Source organism: Perissodus microlepis, chromosome 15, assembly GCF_051167445.1.
Source record: "Perissodus microlepis isolate ML-2025 ecotype Zambia chromosome 15, ASM5116744v1, whole genome shotgun sequence".
NCBI lineage: Eukaryota > Metazoa > Chordata > Actinopteri > Cichliformes > Cichlidae > Perissodus > Perissodus microlepis.
The window spans coordinates 19499675-19520969 of NC_140475.1; the positions used below are offsets into that span (position 1 = coordinate 19499675).

The window sequence follows — 21295 nt, forward strand, 5'->3', positions numbered from 1 at the left end:
ACACATTTAGTATCAAATTGTCCTAATGTTTGTGTCACTGTTTATGTTTTTACAGATTTTAGTCAAAATGTGACTATATGAACCTCCTGTGCATACTGTAGATCATGCATTGTTATAAATGTGCTGTTTTCAGAATAGGCCAGAACCCAATTCACAGTGAAATTCAGAGGCAGAGAGAAAAGCCGTGAATCACAGTTAACCTAGTTATAATATAAACCAAAGATTTAGCCTTCTGTATTTAATGAATATGAAGTAGAGGGATATCAGCTGTAAGGATTTTACTTATTTATTAATAAATAACTACAAAGAAGTACTAAGAAATATGTACAAAGGAAGACTGCAGTACAGGGTTAAAAATAAAATGCAACACAGTACAAACCTTAATTCTCTCAGCAGTAGGCTATAAAAAAGAGCTTTCATCTTCTATTGCCCCAGACTGTGCAACTCAGTAAAATGCACTGTCATTCCTATAACAATTAAACCAGATGATTTCTTATAGACTGGTTATGTTTAATCAAAAAAAGTGCATTTTTTTGGCATAAAAGATGACATGAAGGAGAACCAAAGTGACTTACCAGTGGCAAAGATCTTGCTGTACTGCTGTAACACCAGTAGCATCTACAAGCTTAAGCCTCATTTATACGCTGTTGTGGACAGACAGCTGGAGATATAAACAACCTCAAGGTCTCATTTCTGTTATTCTTTTTAAAGTCCAATTGAAGTCCACTCCCTCATGCACATGCATAGTTTTCATTCTGCCTGAAATATTTGTCAAAGCGGAGCTAAATTGATGAATTTGGAGTTAAACAGCAGAGCTGGTTACGTGGGATGAATTTACATTTTTAAAAAAAGCCAAAACAAACAAGAAATATTGTGTCTAGAGAAAAGCTGTAAGACATCTGTCATCTCTCATTTAGCCCTAAATATTTAGTAGCTTGTAATTTCAGGACTCAAAAAAGCTTCCTTTTGGTTAGTTTTCTTTGTCAGAAGTGGGATGCGGTCAACACCAAAGGCTTAATGTGGATGGTTTACTGTTATGTGGCTCAATTCCGTGTCTTGTCTTGGTTAGAGTTGACATTCCCGGTGTGAATGTCATATTTGTGCCCTCCTCTTTTTGCTCTTCTGGAGTAAAAAAAACTCAAACGCAGCTGGGACTTTCTATCCTGTAGATGACAAAGAGGCTTTTAGAGTTACTGGTAAACCAGCATATATTCATCTTTTTTCATTTCAACATCTGTTTTGCATTCCCGAAACAGTCCAAAGCTAAACTAGGATGATTTCTCCTCTGGGACGTATAATAACATGAAAAGAATTGGATACAAATGTGCAGAACTTGTTCTGAATAAAATAATATTTTGCAGCATTATAAATAAACTTCCTCTTCACGACTGAAAAACGGTGCCTGGATACATTAGATCTGAAATAGCAGAAATCTAGTAGAGAAAGGCAGAAACTGTGAAAAACACCACATGTCCTTACACACCACAGGCAGCACGCCGTCTCACTTTTTTCTTAATACTTGGCTGATATTTTTACTTAACTGCCCTTATGTGCACGTCTCAGTTTGAATGTGTTAATGTGTGCGTGAGGGTGTGAGCGTTTGAGTGTGCAGCCAAAAAATGGCTCTTTAAACGTGTTGTCAGCCACGCAGTATGATGTCTGGTGGCTAATAGGGCTTTCTCTCGCCTCTCCAGCTGTGCTCAAGAAGACAAGTCTGTTTAAAGCACGAGGAAAAGCCTCGGCTACAGCTTAACGTGGGTGGAAGCGTGTGGTCATGCACTCTGCTGTGTGTGTTTGTGTTTACTTTGTGTGTCTGACTACGCAAAGGAGGAACAAGGAGAGCATTCAGTGTTAGTGTCATTATGAAAAATTTGGTCAGTAGTGCCAGAGTCAGGTAAGTAGTAGTAGCAGCTACACAAGAGTTATTCATTACATGTTCTTTTCAGGTACTTTTATAGTATTTTGCTCAAAGTTGCAGCTTCTAGTTAATGTATTTTTTTATGGATGTAACACAATCAACCATTCACAGCGTAGAACTATGCTAAAATTAAAGCTTAAAAGAGCCGGGGAATCAAGGCTGAAAATTCTGCATTCATTGCTCCTGTTAATCGAACATGGTTGTAGGGCATGTTTTTACATTTTTACATGAATATTTTTAAGTTGCCTGAAGCAAATAAAGAAAAATGTTCAAGGCGAATTTAAAATCAGCTGTCAGAGACTCAGCAGCATTGAGAAAGCGCGCACAGGCTGTAAAATAGCTTAGTGCAGTTGAGCTTTTGAGCTGATCCGACTGGTGATCAGATATCAATACTTTGGCTTCAGGTCTCTGCTGATGCCGAGTGACAATCTGACAGGAGTGTAAATTTATGCCAAGGGTCACACTAGAATATAAACAGGACAATCTCCTCATGACGAGGAAAATTCGGTGGTTTGCATTGGATGTTTTTGCTGTTGGCGACCGATTGCAAGTAGTTATGGCAACCAGCTGTGTTTTACACACATATGATGATCACAAACAGACTGCATGTAATTTCCAACTTGGTCACAGACTGATAGCAGACTGACTCTGTCTTATTCCCACTTTTATCACCGTCTCAGCCCTGATCTCCGTCTACAAAGCAAACAATTCACACAGCACACGTATCCAAACACTTTTTTTAGTGTGACTGTTGCATAAAGCACTTGTTCATCTTAACATTAAACATCCAAAATGGTCCTTTGTGCGAGTTTTTTCTACTGATTATCAATCACGCTGGGTCCTCTTTTACTGCTCTGTCTGAGGGCACGTCTTTACTGCCCGTCTCTTACGCGCCAACAGCTCACGAAAACAAAAAATAAGATGATATGATGGATACAGCTTAGGTTAAGTGCAACAAAAGCTTCCCAGCAACTGTTACAACAAAACATAATGAATGAGCGATAGAGGGAGAGAGGCCAAAGCTTCATCGTCTGAGCTTTTCTGCTAGTATCAGTTCACGGTGACCACAGTTTGAGGTTAAGTCACAGATTTCAGAGGAAGAGCCAACAGTTTCTATGTCCACAGGACATATAAGAGTGTGCAAATGAACCCCCGCCTGCCACAAACAGATTCTGAATCTGTGGTATTATGTCACGTGTTTTAAATGCTGCTTAGAACTGTTTTTAAGTTTTGTGGAAATGTAATGATGACTCTTCAAAGGCTTTAAGATTCAATGAGTACGGAGAGGAGGACCCTTTGGTTGTTCTCTAAAGAGCATTAAAGCTGTTGAGAGTTATGTTTTTTGTTTTGTTTTGTTTTTTTCACAGTCAAATATTCGTTTTTATTAAGCAATTAAGCTTTAAAGTTGAATGGAATGCATTTATTAAAGGCACAAGATACCAAATCAATACACTGATTTCCCACATCTGATATCAGCGTTTCTCACAGTTACCATTAATGTCAGCATGAATGTCTTCATTACTGTGTTCATCTGCTGATTATTGTTCATATTACATCCTGAATTGTCAAGAAAGAGTTTAAAATATACATTACAGGTTTCCACAGCTTCCCTGATGTTTAGTATTTGATCATGTGAGACAAATATAATAACATAAAATCAAAACCTGTGTGCATGCATGAAGCAGTGGACTTCATGGATGGACTGATTAAAGACCAAAGTTTCTATTCGCCTCTTTCTCCCGAGCCTCATGCAGATTTATCATCCGCTCCGTTTCCTTTGCTCCCTTAGAAATTATATCAGCCACTCCTCCATCTCCCCCTCCTCCTCCTCCTCTCCGTCTTCTATCATTTTTTTTCCTCCCCACATACCAGACAGCTGTTGACAGGAAGTCAAGGTTATCCTAACAGAGCCTTATGGGGGCGAAGTGCCATCCAATCCAGCTTTTATTTTATAGGCAGTATATTTTAACAAGCGTCACCTCTACTCCTGATTAAAACACTCACGGACACAGAAACCAACACAGCCAAAGTGTCCGACTTCCTTCTCAGATCAGTTTGTAGAGATTTATTTTTCCTCTTCATCGACATAAAAGGGAGAGCTGGCTATTTGTCTAGGCAAGTGGAACAAAAAAGAAAAAAGTGTCTCCGAATGCTAATGTGTTATTAGCATTTTCTCACATTAAAGGCCCCCTACAGACAACTGGAAGGCAGAATAACTGCGTAACTGACCACGAGCCTGGACACTAACATAATAATTACCCCATCGGTCAGGCAACTGAAACAGACCTCGGCAGACACAGAAAATATCAATCCCATTTAGCTGCGAACCCACAAGTCTAATCCTCCTAATGTGACTCGGGGACTCTGGCATCTTCCAGCATTCATCTTCCCGATGCTGCCAAGGACGCCGTCGTACTTCACACTCCTGTCTGCCTTCAATCACTCGCTGCTGTCTGCTTGTTTGGCTGGCAGGCAAGCAGAGGAGGATGGGGACTCGTCCTGGAGTTTGAAGGCTTCGTGGACGACCAGCTTCTCTACTGAGTCATTACTTCATCCTTAGCTCACGCTTTCTTTTTAAGCTTGTCCCTTTTCTTCAGCTCCATTGTTTAAATTTTCATTTTCGACCCGTTGAAAACAAATCGTTTGTTTTTCACTCAACATGATGAAATCTGATAAGACACCACAGGACCGCCAGCTGTCCTGAAACTCTTTCAATTTGCTTATCACTCCTTTGATGGATAATAATAATAATATTTCAGGGCCGTTTCATAACAGGGCGGTTTGATGACAGCGAAGCACAAAAATTGCATGACTTCAAGTTTCATAAACCAGTCTGAAATAGAGTCGCACCCATTCTTCGCTTTCAGTTCCACATCGGTCTCATCACGGCTTTGACGAAACCATCAAATAAATATTGCAAAAGCTGAAATGCTCAGGAGTAAACTGTTCTTATTTTATTTTATTTTGATTTCCACAACTCTCATAAAGAAATGAAGGAGGGAATTGAAGCGCATTTAAACAGTTTATGAATAATGAATTCGGGTGGAACCACAGCACAGTCACAAACATTACTTTATTTTGGATCATTTATGCTAAGTTTGCTGCAACATTTCGTAGTTTAGCAACTTGATCTGACCCCTTCTTCTCTCCCACAGGTATCTCTACCTCCTCTTCTCTGAGGATGACCACCTACCATTCGAACACTGGGTCTTCAATACCGAGGCTCACCCCCTGCCCGTCATAAGGAAGGATAAAACGGACAGACCCAACGAAGTGGAGTAACGGACCTGCCTGCACCGACGCCCAGAAACGTGTGAGAACCTCGATCCTGTATACTGAGCCTCCAGCTGTCTGAAACTGTTGAGCCGCTTGGAGCCCTGAGTGGTTACAGATCAGACTTCACCTGATATTGTTGATGGGCTCAAAGCTGAACCCACTTGTGCTGGAGCCAGGTTCTCGCTGGAGACTCCAGGGTTTTTTTTTGTTTTGTTTTCCTTCACTTGATTTTTTTTTTCTTCTCTGGTTGAGTCCAAAGGCTGACCCAAAGCAACATATGTACTGCTGAATAACATGATAGCTCATCAAAATGTAGACATAATAATTTGAATCAAGATCTAAAGAAAAAAAAAGGCTGTTTATTTCACTCCTCGGTTTGACTTCCTTCGCTTTTCTGTTCATTTGGAGGGACAGTGTGACCAGCTATCACTTTATTCATCAGTTTAATTGTTGCTAGTAGCCATTTTTGATGATGAGGAGGACGCTGACAGTCATTCACCACTGATATGAACTACCATGGAGCCCGAGTGTTTGGGCACCACACCAAGGAAAAGCTCCCCACTGAGGATCACAAGGCTGGCTGGCCGCGTGAACGGACGCTCAATTCCCTTCACATGTGTCGTCTTTTACCTGCTGCTCTACCACAACAACATCTGAATAGGAACTAGGAACCGGTCTTTCCTGCACCGACTTGAGTGTTTCATAGTGTCGTCAGAGAACCGCTGGTTTTCTTAAAAAAAATAGAAAAAAAGGAAAGACGCAGCACAACCCGAGCCTCTTTTTATAAACCTAACCGACTCTGCTTCCTCCTTCCTTTCTCTTGAGTTGGATGTGACAAATGACGACCAGCCGCACCAGCTCATTACCTGCCAGTAACTCCACTTTCTCCCCACAATGTTTACACAAAGCCATCCTCCTCCTCCTCCGTATTCTTCTTCTGCTTTTCATCCGCATCTTTGACCCGCTTTTAGATTTCTTTCTCCTTCTCATATGTGCTCTGGGGGTTCGACCAGCACAGGGGTTTTAAAAATGGAATCAGAATTCGTTCGACAGTTTTTCTCCATTTACTGAAAAATAAAATACACATTTTTTCTTTCTTCCTTTTTGGAAAGGAACAAAATTCACAGCCTATGATTACAGGCTTTTAAACACTGAAAAGAGCATGAACCAAAAGAAAAAAAGGAACATTTGCCTCAGTCTGATGGAGAGTTCAACCACTTTTCACAGTCTTACTCCAAAGATGATGTCTGCGCAGCTGTAATGGAGCATGGAGATTAGTTGGAGTGCGGATGAAAGCTGTAGAAAGAATTAGGTACTGATTAGGTCCTGACATTCAACAGAAATCTTCTGAAAATGCTAATATCCTCACAATTGGCCATGTGTATGCATTAAAAATTTAGCTTCCAGGCTCTTTACAAGAGGAAACTGATTTATTACAGTCCTCTGTAATCCTTGTGCATCAGTCGAGCCCTCGTCCTCTTCTTCACCGCGGTGTTGCTTCTTCTTGTTTCCGTCCTCCAGGTCCGCGTAGGGCAGCCTGTAGGATCTTCCCTCCTCTGTGAGGAGACGCCGTCGCTCGACTCTTCTATAACTATCCACCTTCACACACACAAGAAGCCATACTACTGCAACGCATCTTCACCGTGCTGTCGTTAACGGGTTTTTTTGTTTTGTTTTTTTTCATCCTCCACTCACATGTAGAGTTTGTGACTGTGTTTGCTGCTTTTGTATCTTCAGAGTCGCGCTCGCCTGGTCATTTTAGTTTAATTTCACGGTGAAGACTTCTCCCGATGCCACACAGGAACCAGATTTAATCCAGTTTAGTCTTCGATCTAGTGCCTTCCCTGTAGAGAAGGAGGGAGAAAGCAGCTCACGCAAACACAAAAAGCAGTTTCAAAGCAGTATTGCAGCTTTAACTAAGAGCTCCCATTGCTCTGATGAGGATTATAATAAAACTAGACACGGATTAAAGGATGATAACTGCTTTTTAATTTGACATTTGGACTAAATTGGGCTTGATAAATGGCTCAAGAGTTGGTAGGAACTTGGGCTTTGTTGTGCTAAGAAGGAGATCAGAACACCAAAGTCCTGAGTTAAGAATTAAAATCGAAAATAAGTCCTATGCGCTTTACTTTTTCCACCTCCAGAGTCTGCGTCGCTGTTGGAAATCGCTGTCTAATCATTTGAGACCTGTGCAGAGCTCAGTCAACACATATTTGTTTGGCTATACTGACATCTAGTGGTAAGAGCTTCATATTACAGTCTGAATAACCGCAGTCTGATAAGTCAACAGCTACTTCTATGTCCATAAAAGTATTTTCAGCTCAACGAACAAAGAAAGGGAAAACATGCACTGTTGTACTTTTGAGTACTGTTGAGCCTTTAGATTGAATATTTGATGGAGCGAGGGCGTAGCTCATAGAACTGCACATTCAGTTCTGCTTATCCTCCAAATGAGCTTTAAACTGACAGATGGTGAGTCATTAGAAAGTTCAGTCAACAACAGGATCACTGCTGAGCTGATTTATTTGTTCTGGCTGAGCGATGCTTTTGCAGGTTATTTTTCTCAGCAGGTTAAAGAACATTTGCCCAGGTGTCTCAGAGCAGGTAAATCTGTCTGTAAGGGTTTCAGAATCAGTGCTTTCTGTTTTTTTTTTCTTGTTTCGTCATCAGTTCTGCATCTTCCAGCTTACCTGCAGTGTTGTTTTATCCATCTAGATTTTTTTGGTGTGAGTCCTCCAGTTTTGGAGAACATACAGTCAAGAGGAAAACATCATGGGTTTATGTGCACTTCTTTCAGCACGTTTAATGGGCACAGATTGATGGAAAAGAAATACATGAAACTGCTCACAAGAGTGTTTGTAGAGTTTTGTGGATTCGTAAAAGGTTTATCCCCAAAAGTTGATTCTGTTCATCTGAACGTAGCGTTTTCAGTGGGGGAAACGTTTCGTCACTCATCCAAGTGGCTTCTTCAGTCTCAGCTGACTGCAGGTTTCTCCAATGTTATAAACAGTACATAAGATTGGGGAAACCACAGTTAGCTGAGACTGAGGAAGTCACTTGGGTGAGTGACGAAACGTTTCCCCCACTGAAAACGCTACGTCCAGATGAACAGAATCAACTTTTGGGGATTTACTTACTTGGATGATTGAGCATGCATCAAGACATAAAAAACTCAATATTCGAGAAAGGGCAGAAATCTCTACAGCCAATATCTACAAAAACAGTCGGCTAACAACAAAATAATCTAGATGGATGAATAGCACTACAGCACTACTTCTCTCCCTTTAGAAGAGTCAATTTTTCCTGATTCAGTCCCCAAGCATTCAGAATTTTTTACTTCCTGTCACCTCAAAATCGCCACTATTCACAAAACATGAAGCTTTGACAAACCATATCACAGTCCTGTGTTTGCACGATGGTAAACTCCCAGATTTTTTTTATTTTGTTTGGAAAAGTAAAGCCGACAATGCTCAAGCCCCGGTTTTTACCAACACTGACATATCGTTTCTTATTCTCTGAGCTGTGACCAATCTCTTCATGTTCTTTCTGTCACTGTACAGACGGCAGAGCTTACTGTTTGGTTTAGTTAGAGTGGCATTTATTACCCACGTGATGGTGTATTATTGTAATTCTGCTGATTGTGTTAATTTATTCTGTGCTAGAGAAGGTAGGAAACATTGGGAGCCGACCCCTAGGTGGCGCTGTGGGTTTTTAATTGGATTAGAGACAAAGACTGGCAGAGAGAAAGCTTCACAGCTGTGTGCTGGTCTGTTGGGTTTTAAAGAGCTGGCACCTTTACAGGACAACAGAAAAAAGGGGCGAAGGAACCACCTGGGAGTCGATGGGAAAACCTATAGGGAGCCGCATGAATGTACCATCCAATGTGAAGCGAAGAATATTTTGTTTGTATTTTTGTCTTTGTTCGCTTCAGTGTGCTTTGTTATGTTTATTTTTTGGGTTATTTGGGGGGTTGCTTTGTTTTGGGGTTTTGTTTTTTGGGGGGTTTTCTGTTATCTTGTGACACCACAGAAAGTGGAAGCCAGGCGTGCAGACAGGAAAAGGTTTGAGAGCAAAACAGATGGAGAGCTGCTTAATGTAGCTGTTTATGTGGGAAATGACCAAATCTATCACATGAGGTTTATTTCTACACTGTAGGGACATTTTTGTTTTTCTCTGGATGTGACAAAAAAACATAAGAAGAGTTAAAGACATAAAGTGTTCATTGTACAGTAGAGCTAAGTAGAGTACAGCTAACGCACATTGTGCAGCTTTATATGAAACCACAGAAACCAGTGAGAGCTGATAACAGCACGTTTAAAATATGCAAACATCGCTGTCTGATGGCTGCTGATCAAAGTAACAAAATTCTGCTTCATCCATGTTTTGGGTTCAGTGGGACGGGCTCGCGAATCTTCATCCGACAAGTTTGACAATAGAGACGTCACTTAATTGAAACAGAAAGCCTCTAATGAGGGAACGTGTGATTATTTTCTTCTGATTTCTTGTTTTTATTTTTATTCCTTTTTATGTTGCTGTATGAAAAAAAATGCAAACTACAGGAAATTTGTACTTTACTGGTAGTAAATGTTAAGATACTGAACAGTGACAGTTATCAGCTGGCTGGGTTTAATTTGTAATCGATTACTTTGATCTCTGCCGACTGCTGTGACAGGCTCCGACTACACCATGTGTTATAATGTGTCAGATTAGATTATAAATTCAAAATATTATTTTTTACTTATTGGCTACGCCCACAGGCACGGAGACCTAGAAATTTGTCAGCTACCACCTAGAAACCGAGAAGCTTTGTATTCCCTGAGAGGTTGGTGGAGATTGTAGACAGTGATGAGGTGAAACTGATCGCCGTGGTTGCCTGTAGTTTTTATGGAAGACACTGGCATGTCTGCAAACACTCTTAGACTACTTTCTGCACTCTAGTGAAACGGTGAAAAAGGGCAGCACAAACCAGAAACATAGACCGTAATTTCCCTTCAAAGTAGTAGAAGTTTTAAAACATGATGGCTCCAACTGTCAAGCTCGACTTTTATTTTGAAAGAAAAATGTTCTCCATTTTTGGGTTGAGTGACTTTTTTTTTTGCTAGCAAGTTTTTGCAGACAGGTCAGTATCTTCCGTGCAAACTATGAGGGACTACAACAATGTGCTAGTGACCAAAGAAATCACAAGGATGTTTTGTTTCACCCCAAGTCCGTTACGGCAGATGGCTGCCCTTCCCTGAGCCCGGTTCAGCCGGGGTTTCTTCCTGTTAAAAGGGAGTTTTTCCTTCCCACTGTTTCCAAGTGCTGGGTTTTCTCTGTATTAGTTGTCTCTGTACAAAAAAAACTGAATTAAATTGAATCCGGGGCACTAATGTGAATCATTTCTTAGACAATTAATTCAAGTTTATATATATCGCACTAAATGATAACAACAGTCACCTTAAGGCACTTTATACTATCAAAAGACTCTAAAATATTAGAGCGAAAACTCCAACAACCAAAGAGTCTCTTATGAGCAAGCACTAGGTGACAGTGGAAAGGAAAAACTGCATTTTAACAGGAAGAAACCTCCGGTAGAGCCAGGCTCTTTATGATGCAGACTTTGGGAGAAAGAAGATAAAAGTTAACGACGTGTAGCAGTGGTATCTAAAAACATGGTGAGAAGAGGTCTGTGGACACAAAATACTTCTTTTTGAAACCAGAGAGGTCGCCCCCTGATGGCCATTAGAAAGAAGGCAGGATTAGCCTCACTTTTAAGGTCTTGGCGTTATTTTTTATTTTTTATTTTTTACACTTTCTGCAGTCAGGACGTGGTGAGGCATTCTTTCGTCCATAAGGCCAGTTCTTGTTCCCGAGTTCAATTTCTCGCTGATGTCGTGTAGTCTGAACCTGGCATTGGCTGTTCACATTGATCCTGATGGTTTTAGATACTTTATGTACTTGGCATTTAAGACCTGCAGCTAACAGCCCGAGTATTTTCTCTATCACGTCATTCCCTGAGATGGTCAAGTTACAGTCTAACATGTAAATATCTTCTTGAGGTCAAGAATACCCTGTGACAGTCCTGAACCCACAAAAATGTCCAGTGCGCAGTTAGATAAAAGAGAGAAAAGAGTTAAGGCTACGTTTCAGCTTTAAGGTACTGATATCTCTCTGATGTGATTTAAGTTATTTAAAATTTCTGATGATTTCTGTCCGGTTACAGATCAAAACATTTAATGGTGTGTGGGTTGTACTTTCTTTTCTTTCTTTTTTTTAAGCCTCAGGTAAATATGATCGTTAATAGAGATTTGAATGGGTGAGATTTCGTGATATTTTCAGCAGTCATTTGCAGCATTTTGAGGAGTAATCTCCCAACAGGGAAATTTGCTTTCCAGGCATTAGTTGAACGCAGTATACATATGATTATAAATGTTGTTGTTGTTGTCGATTTTTAAGCCCTGTGTGCAGACTTTTATTTTGAAGGTTTGTATTCTTAGAAACATTTGACCTGTTTAGACTTAAAGGGCTCAGTCCCAGCTTTTTCTTCAAAAAAAAATTTAGTTTCTCTTATGCTCGTGTCCACCTGGATTTTTATCATTTTAACATTTTTTCTCTCTCTCTTATTTGACACTGAACTGATCGTTTCACTACCTGCAAAAGGAGATCTGGAGAATGTATTTGGTTTCTGATGTTTGCTTTAGCTTCACGTTGTGTGACATCAGGCTTTTGTTCATTCTCACATGCAGACTTGATTTTTTTTATCTGTTGTTTTCATGATTAAGCTGAAATGTCTTTGGTGATTTTATGATTATTGTGTTGACGGTCTGTTGCTTTCCAATGCCTTTCTATTAGTGAATATTAAAGGAGAATTACACCAGTTTCAGGAGTTCAAACCAAAGTCAGTCAGTCCTCTTTGAATATACACCACCTTTCCTTAAACGTCTTATACAGACCACACTGACATTTGTTTTTCATGGTGGTACACAACCACTAGAAATGACTGGAACTCAATCTGAATTCCTGTAAATGGTCGTAAATCTCCTTTAAACGTGTGAACCTCAGAAATGTATCTGTACAAAATATTGCTGATAATCTTTCCATTGCACATAGTTTACTTTGCATTTATATGCAATATTTTAATTTTGTGGGGAAATCTGTTTTATTGTGTTAATATTATAATTATTGAGTAAAAATGTAAATATTCCATTCCGGCAAACTGGCTGCTCGACATTTATATAAAAATCTCCTGAGCTTATGGATTAAGATGATATTAATGAGCAGCAGACTTTTTAATAAACTATATTTGTTACACTTCTATTGTGAATAAAAAATCTTTTAATATGTGGTTTCTTTGGATTTGTACTGTGTTATTTTAATCAACAGACCTGTTGTGGAATTTATTGGATTTGTGATATGAATTTAAAACCTGTGCTAAAAATTTGTCTGGGCTACGAACACAAAAATACTTTCAGATTTAGAGCTCTAAACTTGTCTTTTCAGAATAAGAGCATGGTATTAATGCGTTCATTGGGATACTTAAGTAGATGTATCCCCTCTTTCAAACTTTTTACATCAAATTATGGCCCTACAATCAGTTGCAGCAGAAATTGAATCTCACTAGAACAGGCAACATTTTTATAGGCTTCTGTCCAATTTTCATGAGCCTGTGAACTGTGTAAATTGTAGCTTCTCTTTCCTGTTCTTGGCTGACAGGAGTGCCACCCGGTGTGGTCTTCTGCTGTTCTAGCCAGTCTGCTTCAAGGTTTTGCGCATTCGTACATGTTCCTCGCTGTACCTTGAGTGTAACAAGTGGTTATTTGTTGCCTTCATCTTGAAGCAGTCTGGCCATTTTCTAATGTCAACAAAACATTATCATCCACTCTGTTTCCTCTTTTTCAGACCATACTTCTCTAAACTGTAGACATAGTTGTGTGGGAAAGTCGCAGCAGTTCAGCAGTTTCTGAAATACTCAGATCAACCCAACACCACCAACAACCGTCCCGCGTCCAATCATTTAAACCAACTTTCTTCCCGTTCCTCATGCTCCATTTGAGGTGTCTACATGTCTAAATGCTTTGAGTTGCAGACATATGGTTGGCTGACTAGGTGTTTGTCTGAAGGATCGTGGGCTTTTTACTTTACGTTTTGTCGCCACAATGCTGGTGGTGGAAGAAATTTAAGTTACTGCTATCTGCTGTGGTTACACATATCTGCTAATTATTAGACTAATGAAATGCTGGAATTTCACTCATTGAATAAAACCGAAGCACATACATCTTGGAGGCCAGACACTACACAGCTGGACAAACATTAAAAAGCTTTCACAGCACATTAGTGGCTCCTAACTGGAAACTTATGACAAATGCTTAGTGTCGTACTTTAGCCTGGCCTGTAGCTGGTGAAGCGGAGAGATGCAGAGAGGTGGATACTAACAGTTCACTCAAAACTGGGCCACACAGATGCATTTTGGGCTGCTTCTTTCTGCATGCTTTCACAGAGGAATGAGACTGCTCATCACTACCACAGCAGAGGGGCCACTGTATCATTTCCACCCCCCACAACACTCGACTTATGCCTCAACACTGATCAGGGTAACCTCTTACAGAAAAAGGTTCTGCCTATAAGTGTCTTGAAGCTTGATGTGCACTACAAAAATATGCTTTATTAGACAACATGCTTCCTACACCAATAAGTTCCTTTTGTAAATGGTCATTAAGGCTAGAAAAACCAAGGGCGTCATATTAACAAGCCTGGGCTCAGTTTGGGCTTTAGGGTGTCTACTTTTTAATGTAATTATGAGTTCAGTGAGATTGTTGAGTTTAGACCTGTGTGTGTGTGTGTGTGTGTGTGTGTGTGTGTGTGTGTGTGTGTGTGTGTGTGTGTGTGTGTGTGTGTGTGTTTAATCTGGGTATAAGAAGCTTTTTGTGCATTTATAAAAATGAACTTAAAAAAAGGTGCTGAAGTCCATCTCACCTGCTGATTACTGAACTGTGTCCAACCTTGAATTCCACCTATTGAGCAACTGATGAGGCCACAGAAAACAAGCAATCAAACAAGTGTAAAAAGGATAAGAAACAAAACTTTCATCACAATGTGTGAGAGAGAGACCGAACACAATCACAAGGAAAACTGAAGCCTAAAACTCAGCACGATGCCTTCCACTATTAGTGAGACACCTGTTGTTAATGCTCCAAGGAGGAATGTGATGTTTCTCCGCTGTACCCATCACTCATCTAATCTCTTCAGGATGAGTGGTCCTTGGAGCCTTAAGGAATTAACAGAAGAAAGAGGTACATGTTCAAGTATGCTACGAGGGAGCTGTCAGTAGGATGACGGTGAGACTTTGGAGGAAAGATATTTTGTAGATGCTTAGAGTCCCAATGATGGGGGGTGTTAAAGCTCACCTTACCTCACTGAAAGCCTAAGCACTCTGTGTATAAATGGGAGTACTGTATGTACCTACGCCTGCTCAGCATCCATGACTGCGTGTTTTTGCCAGTAATGTTGCACTTTCTGGACAAAAAAGAAAAAGTAGTTCTTAGCACAATGGTTCTTTCGTGTTAGCTATTAATGTGTGTCATGGAGGAAAAGGCCCGAGTGTTTGAGTTCAGACTGTGAGATGTTTAAGACCATCTTGTTATTATGTTGTTATCCTTTATTTAATCAGGTGAAAGGCTACTTGAGATTAAAATCTATTTTCCAACAGAGTCCTGGGCAAGAGGGCATCGGAAGTGACAACAGATATGATGCAAACAAGTAAAGATGCAAAACCAACTGATGTCGAGCACACACAAGTGAGGACAAACATGCAAATCGTATGTAATAAAAGATCACTATGACAGTGATATTAAAAGTAGTGACACTGACTTAATGAGCTTTTCTCTCACTTCTTTAAAATGGACTTAAACTTCCCCTGTTCAATGGGGAAGCTTAGATTGCTTAGATCTCCACTGCCTTTCTTTCTTTTTAACTCACGATACGCGCTGCACTATTAATATTGCTCAACCTACATTTACGCAAGATGGCTCTCATTTGACTATCCAAATCATTGTCTGACTGAAGACTCATGACGTGAGGTAATATAAGCACAGAAGGACTCATCCACGCTGGAAAAACGAATCAGGAAGGCTGGCTCTGTGGTCGGCATGAAGCTGGACACTTTGGTGACAGTGGCAGAGAAAAGGACATTAAAGAAACTGCTGGACATTATGGACAATGCTGGGCATCCTCTGTGGTAAATAATCAGAGGAGCCTGTTCAGCGACAGGTTGCTTCTCCCAAAGACAAGAACCAACAGGCTTAAAAACTCCTTTGTCTCACACGCCATCAAACTGTTTAACTCCTCGTTGGAGGGGAGAGGGAGGGGAAACAGGAGGACAAAGGAGGGCGGGAACAACTGAGCTGTAGTGCTTTTTTTTTTCAACTGTGCAATATTTGCAATATTTTTTTATATTCGACCTTTTTTGTGGGGCAAATAATATTGACACCAGTCATTTTGTGTTTTTCTGAAATTATTCTGTTATTGTGTACAAAATATTAAAAAAATTAAGCTATAGGGAAATCCTCTAGTTGAAAATCCTGTTTAAAAATAGCACTTGGGACAATTGTGTTGGTGACAGCTTTTGTTATAATATCAATAATATTTCTATGAATATGGGATACTGTTACATGTTTGCATAGACTTTTGTGGAATATGGAGACACTCTTGGCATTATATGAGCAAAGTGAGACTCATTTTTTAGGGTTCGTGGAGATGAGTGTGAAGATCCGAACAATCCCTGTCAGTGATGGAGAAGCTTTGATGAAAATATTTGGTAAAAAGTTCACCAGCATGAAAAAAAAACTTCTACTCTAAATCTTTTTGTTTAGCAAAAAGCTTTTTTTTTTGCCTGTTGTGGAAGTTTTCCATTTAAATAAAGCCTGCAGACGAGCGGTGAGTGGTAGCTAACATTCTTTAATCAATCAGCTCTTCTTCCCTCTGCTCTTCTTCCCTTTTCTGGGAGGCAGTGGGGAGGTAGAGCGTACAGCCCGATCCGGCGGGGAGGTGTGGGATGCCAGAACAGGCGCCCCCCTTTTGGCTCTTCTATCTTGTCCCTTTTGTCTTACTTCTCTCTATCACCTTTTCTATTCCTTTGAAGAAGTTAGGCTCCATAAATGTTGAAGAGGTAAGTATTATTTCTCAGTTGCAGTGAATAGATAAGAGAAAATAAACTGTAGAAAACTAAACAGAAGAAAGAAGAAGAGAAATAACAATTTAACAGAAACCAGTGACACACTCCGGGGCCTGATCAACCCTGGCAGGGCCTCCTTGGATGAGGGTGTCTAGTGATAATGGCCGAAACACCTGATGAATCCAAGGTCCACTACTGATGATGCGTCCCAAATTTTAATATGATAATCTAGATCAGATCTTTAATCTCTAAACCTAACCAAGGAAGGAAAAAATGGCAGATTAGCTTGGGTAAAAGAGAAAGTTGAGGAACACAACGATGTGTGCCGCTGGTAAAGTTTCTGGGCTGACTTTCCTCATAACAGCCATTCCTCAAGATTGTCTCCATTTAAAGCCATGCATTATCAGGGATTGTAACATCTAGTCATTTTACTGAATCATCAGCCCAGGTGGACAAGAGAAAAAGTAGAGATATATTTCTGTTTATAATCTCCTGTTATAATTTATTTTTTCATATTGTAAAAACTTAAATAATTATTTAATAATAACATGCATGTCATATTAATATTATTGTCAATATTATTATTACATGTGGCTATCCTCACACTGTGCTAATGATGTACTTCTAACACCTTAAGCACCACTTAAAGCTTTGTGTTGAATTCAGCGTCTACCTTGGCAACCTTTGCAAAGCTTTGAAACCCTCTCTTCTCTCCACTAGATGGAGCTGTTCCACAGTTCAGTAGGAACAATGAGTATCATTCCCATATTCTTTAGAGAACGTCCATCAGTCAGAGCAGTGTCTGATTGGTATGGAGAAAACCACTAATTAATTCACCTGAGATCAAATTTAAACTTCAAGCCATTAAACATATATGAACTGTAAGATAAAAATTTCAATTAACTTAATTCATAACTAACTGATCAGTGCAATCCTCTGATGTGGAATAAATAGCTCAACAGAATCTTCAAGACTGGTGTCACTGACCACAAAAATAAAAGAACTAGAAAAATTTAAAGCAAATATCTATAATTACAAATGTGACATTAAAAGTGGTCACACTGACCAAATAAGCTATTCTCACTCATAAACTCTCGCATCGTAACCATGACAAAAAAGTCATGTTTCCAGAAGTACATCTTATTTCCTTTTCCTAACCTCTTTTCCTTGACCTCGAGGTCACTGAGGTTGTTGAAACTACAATATGCAAAAGATGGACTACAAAACGTGCATCTTATGTCACCACATTGTGTTCTAACGCTGCTGTTTTATAGAGGTATAAATAAACAAGAACAGCCTGTGAAAAATGTCCCTTCATTATAAAGGTTGGCATTTTTGGCTAAAACTTTGCCTCTGCCTTAAATCACTTCACTAAGGCAACTTGGATTTTTTTTCAGAGAGAAACATGGATGAAGTTGTCGAAAAAAAATGATGTCGCTCTTTCAAAGCTGTTGTAATTAGAAGGCAACTCTAGTAGTAATGAATATATTGTTTGCTTAGGCCTCCACCTGCTCTCCTCCCTTGGAACAGCCACATCTCATTCACATTAACCACAGAAGAGATTTCTGAAGGAGACAATATCGAGTGGTCCTCTCTAAAAGAGACAGCAACAACACTTACCGATTCATCCCTTATTACAACAACCAGATTTAATAGAGTTCAGTCTGACAGAGATGGATATTTAGCTCCATGACTCAGTGACTGTGGAGTTCTTTTTAAAGTCAGACATACGCAGACACACGGACGTGTCTTCAGTTCTGCATAAAAATGATCAAAGTTGATGGTGCAGGTCTGAGGGAAATGATGCTGTAGCCTTTACAAATGTTTTTAAAACTGTTACCGTTTGTGAGTTTCAGCACCATGGACAGTCACACTAATGTGTTTCAGTAACCAGCGACAGCTACATCATGTCCTATGTCTGTTCTGCACCAGTGGTTTTTGTTTGTTGTGTCGTCGTCGATTTTTTTCAAACAAACTGTTATTTTTATGGAATATATAAACATCAAGCAAACAATGTTTTGTGCACATATAATGTGTGTTTGAATAAAAAATTGTAATTTTTTTTCTACAAAACAATTATAGAGTAAAACTGATCCAAAGTTGTTGTTCTTGTCTTTGTATGTAATGTCGTCTTTACTCCATAATCTTTTATTGGGACTGGGACCAATCGAGGAAGCAATTGGGACCAATCGAAAAGATTAAATATTTCATTCCTCTTTACTGCTCGATATTCTCCAGGCTGCTTATCTTTCATTTTGAGGAGTCAGTATTGTTCACAAGCTACAGGGTCATTCACTGAGCAAAAAGTGTTCTTGAGTTCTTCATGATCTTCTCTACACTGTTGATATCGTGTGTAAGGAAGAGGACACCCAAGTTCATATTTCAAGGCTCTCATTTGACTATCCAAATCATTGTGTGACAGAAGACTTGGGCTGATTAAAGTAATTTAACTTATGACGTGAGAGTAAAAATATATTTTAGACATGCAGACATATTTTTTTCTGATCAGCTTTAATATAATACATGCAACAGGTTACAAAAAACCCACCTAAAAACCAATTTTGTTGCTTAAGTTTAAAGTTTTTTTTTTAAAATCAGCTAGAAGTCTGATAATTTCCATTTTACTTTTTAGTGCATTAGAAGTTGAAAAGCAGCTGTAAGACAGGGCCTACAGAAAGTCTGCAAAAAAGTGGTTCAGGATATCTTTCTGAGGCAAAGTGCAGAAAACATCTCAGAATAAAGGAGCAAATCACCGACTGCTGCGCCAAACACAATCCCAGTTTAGAGATCTTGTTTGTAGATTCTTTACTGAGAACTCACGAGTTATTAAAACCATGTCAGTTATGATACAAAGTTATGTCTCAGTTGGTAATTTTAAAACAGTCACATAAATAAAAGCATGACCTTGAACATCATCAGGATATTTGCAATTATACAATACTCCCTACCAGACCAGTGGGAAGCAATGGAGAAGATTCTGGCTCGCCATCCTTTTTAATCCCAATAGGGGTCACGTGGCCTGCATTAAATAAAAAGGGCCAATAAGAATTCACAAGAATAATGCCAAAATGTCAGCCAGTTTGACTCAATAACATTTAATTAATCTTGTTCCTGTGTACACAATAAATTCATAAATAAATAAACAGTATATATATAGTCAATAGATTTATCAAACACTTCAACTGCTATATAAAGACTACAAAGCTTTAAACCATTTGCCATCCCAGAAATACCAGTCAAACTCCCCACAGAGGTTTACTTTAGGTTCGCTTTACTAACAAAACAATCATTCCATTTTTTGGATCGGCAGTAGCCAATTAGCGTTAGCTGCTAGCATCACAAACATCACATTAAAACGGGAAAAGCGATCGTTTGGAAATACGAACCTGCAACAGCTTGGTCACCTGGCATGCAATCTGATTGGCTGAGCGTAGCCATATGATTAGGGTCATGAAACTAAGGTACGTATTAGTGATGTGTTTAATAGCAGGAAAAGTGTAGAAAATTACAAAACTCTAGTAAAGACAGATTTTACTTTGGGTTACTACCATAAACCCTAGTCAGAAACACCATTTCCACCAAAATATACATTTTTTTTCATATTCTTGTAGGCATAAAACAAAAACAACATAAAAAAACACACAAAAACTGTCAGCAACCACCTCACGGCATGTGGGAGGCAGCTGACAAGTACTGAAAGACCAAGTATAGTGTCGAACTCCAGGTCTCGAGGGCCGGTGTCCTGCAGGTTTTAGATCTCGCACAGCAGAGCGCATTTGCTGTCACATTTTATTTGTAGTGTGAACGAGCAGACAAAAAATCGGATTTGATCAAAAAATCGGAATTGAGCATTAAGACCTGCAGTGTGAACGTAGCCTAAATGTGCGCGCTTACAAATAGAACAAATGTATCCAAACCAATCAATAAACTTATTGGAAACTAAAGTGTATTACTATGTTCAAATGAAGAAATGAAAATACAAGAGTTACTGACTTTAGAGTGTGGCCACGGGTTTGGCCATCACATTGCTTAAACCATGCTGTAAATAAAAGACTCAGTGAAATGAGTTGAGTCGATTTTAAACTGAAACTCTGAACATAATCTGCTCCTGACAGCCTTAGTTTTTAATCTTTCAATAGCAAACTCTGTGCTGTTTGAGAGTAACGATTAAATATAAAAACAGAGTTCAAACATAGTCGTAGTCTATGCACAAACAGGTACAGGTGTCCTGTTTTAAGATTGTATATTAATGCTTAATTGTTGTAAAACTGGTTCCTGCCAATAGGGGAAAAAAACAAAAACAGAAAGATTGATTTATATTTTTATTTCATGCACAGTTGGTGAGGAGCATCCACAATTTCGTTGTAGATGTGCAATGAAAATAAAAGGCTATTCTGCTCTATTCTATAACATAACATGGTGATATATTGGTACATGCAACCAGTGAAACCTGGCAGTTTGCAGAAACCCAAGGCTGACCCTGAAGTTAGCTGGATAAGATGAATACCTGCTTCTGCATTTGAGGAGAGGAACTGAGGATGTGCAATTTAGGAAATGACAAACGATATACCTCAGAGTACCACCAGAGAGCAGCCGAGGACCACCAAAAGATTTTCAGCTTTCTCTGCAGAAGGGTGTCTGAAGCTGACTACCACTGCATCTGATTTTTAAGATCTTGACACCTTTTCTATAATTTTGCGTTAGGTTGTGAAGGTTGTGTTTTATTCCCCATGATTTCCTTCTCCATTTAATCATACAAATTCTTCCCTGACTCCAAAATGACTCAGCGCAGAAAAAGTATGGTCAGCTCAGCATCCCATTACAGAACACAAAGTTGGTTTCTCCTAAGAAAGTAAAAGAAGCAAGCCCCCAATAATATGATGAGATGAGTTATAGAGCTCCTTTTTAAATTTTCTAATATAAATGGAAGGTTAGTGAACTGGCTTTGC

The 21295-nt window shown here is 39.4% G+C and overlaps 1 protein-coding gene across 1 annotated transcript in view; it reads left to right on the plus strand.

Annotated features, from left to right (window-relative positions):
- Positions 1–12517, plus strand: part of man1a1 (mannosidase, alpha, class 1A, member 1) — a 169974-nt gene extending 157457 nt beyond the window's left edge. Inside the window, exon 12 of the mRNA XM_084952760.1 lies at positions 5074–12517. Coding sequence (XP_084808886.1) covers positions 5074–5200 — 127 coding nt within the window. The 3' untranslated portion in view covers positions 5201–12517. The remainder of the gene's footprint in view (positions 1–5073) is intronic.
- Positions 12518–21295: the final 8778 nt, after the last annotated feature.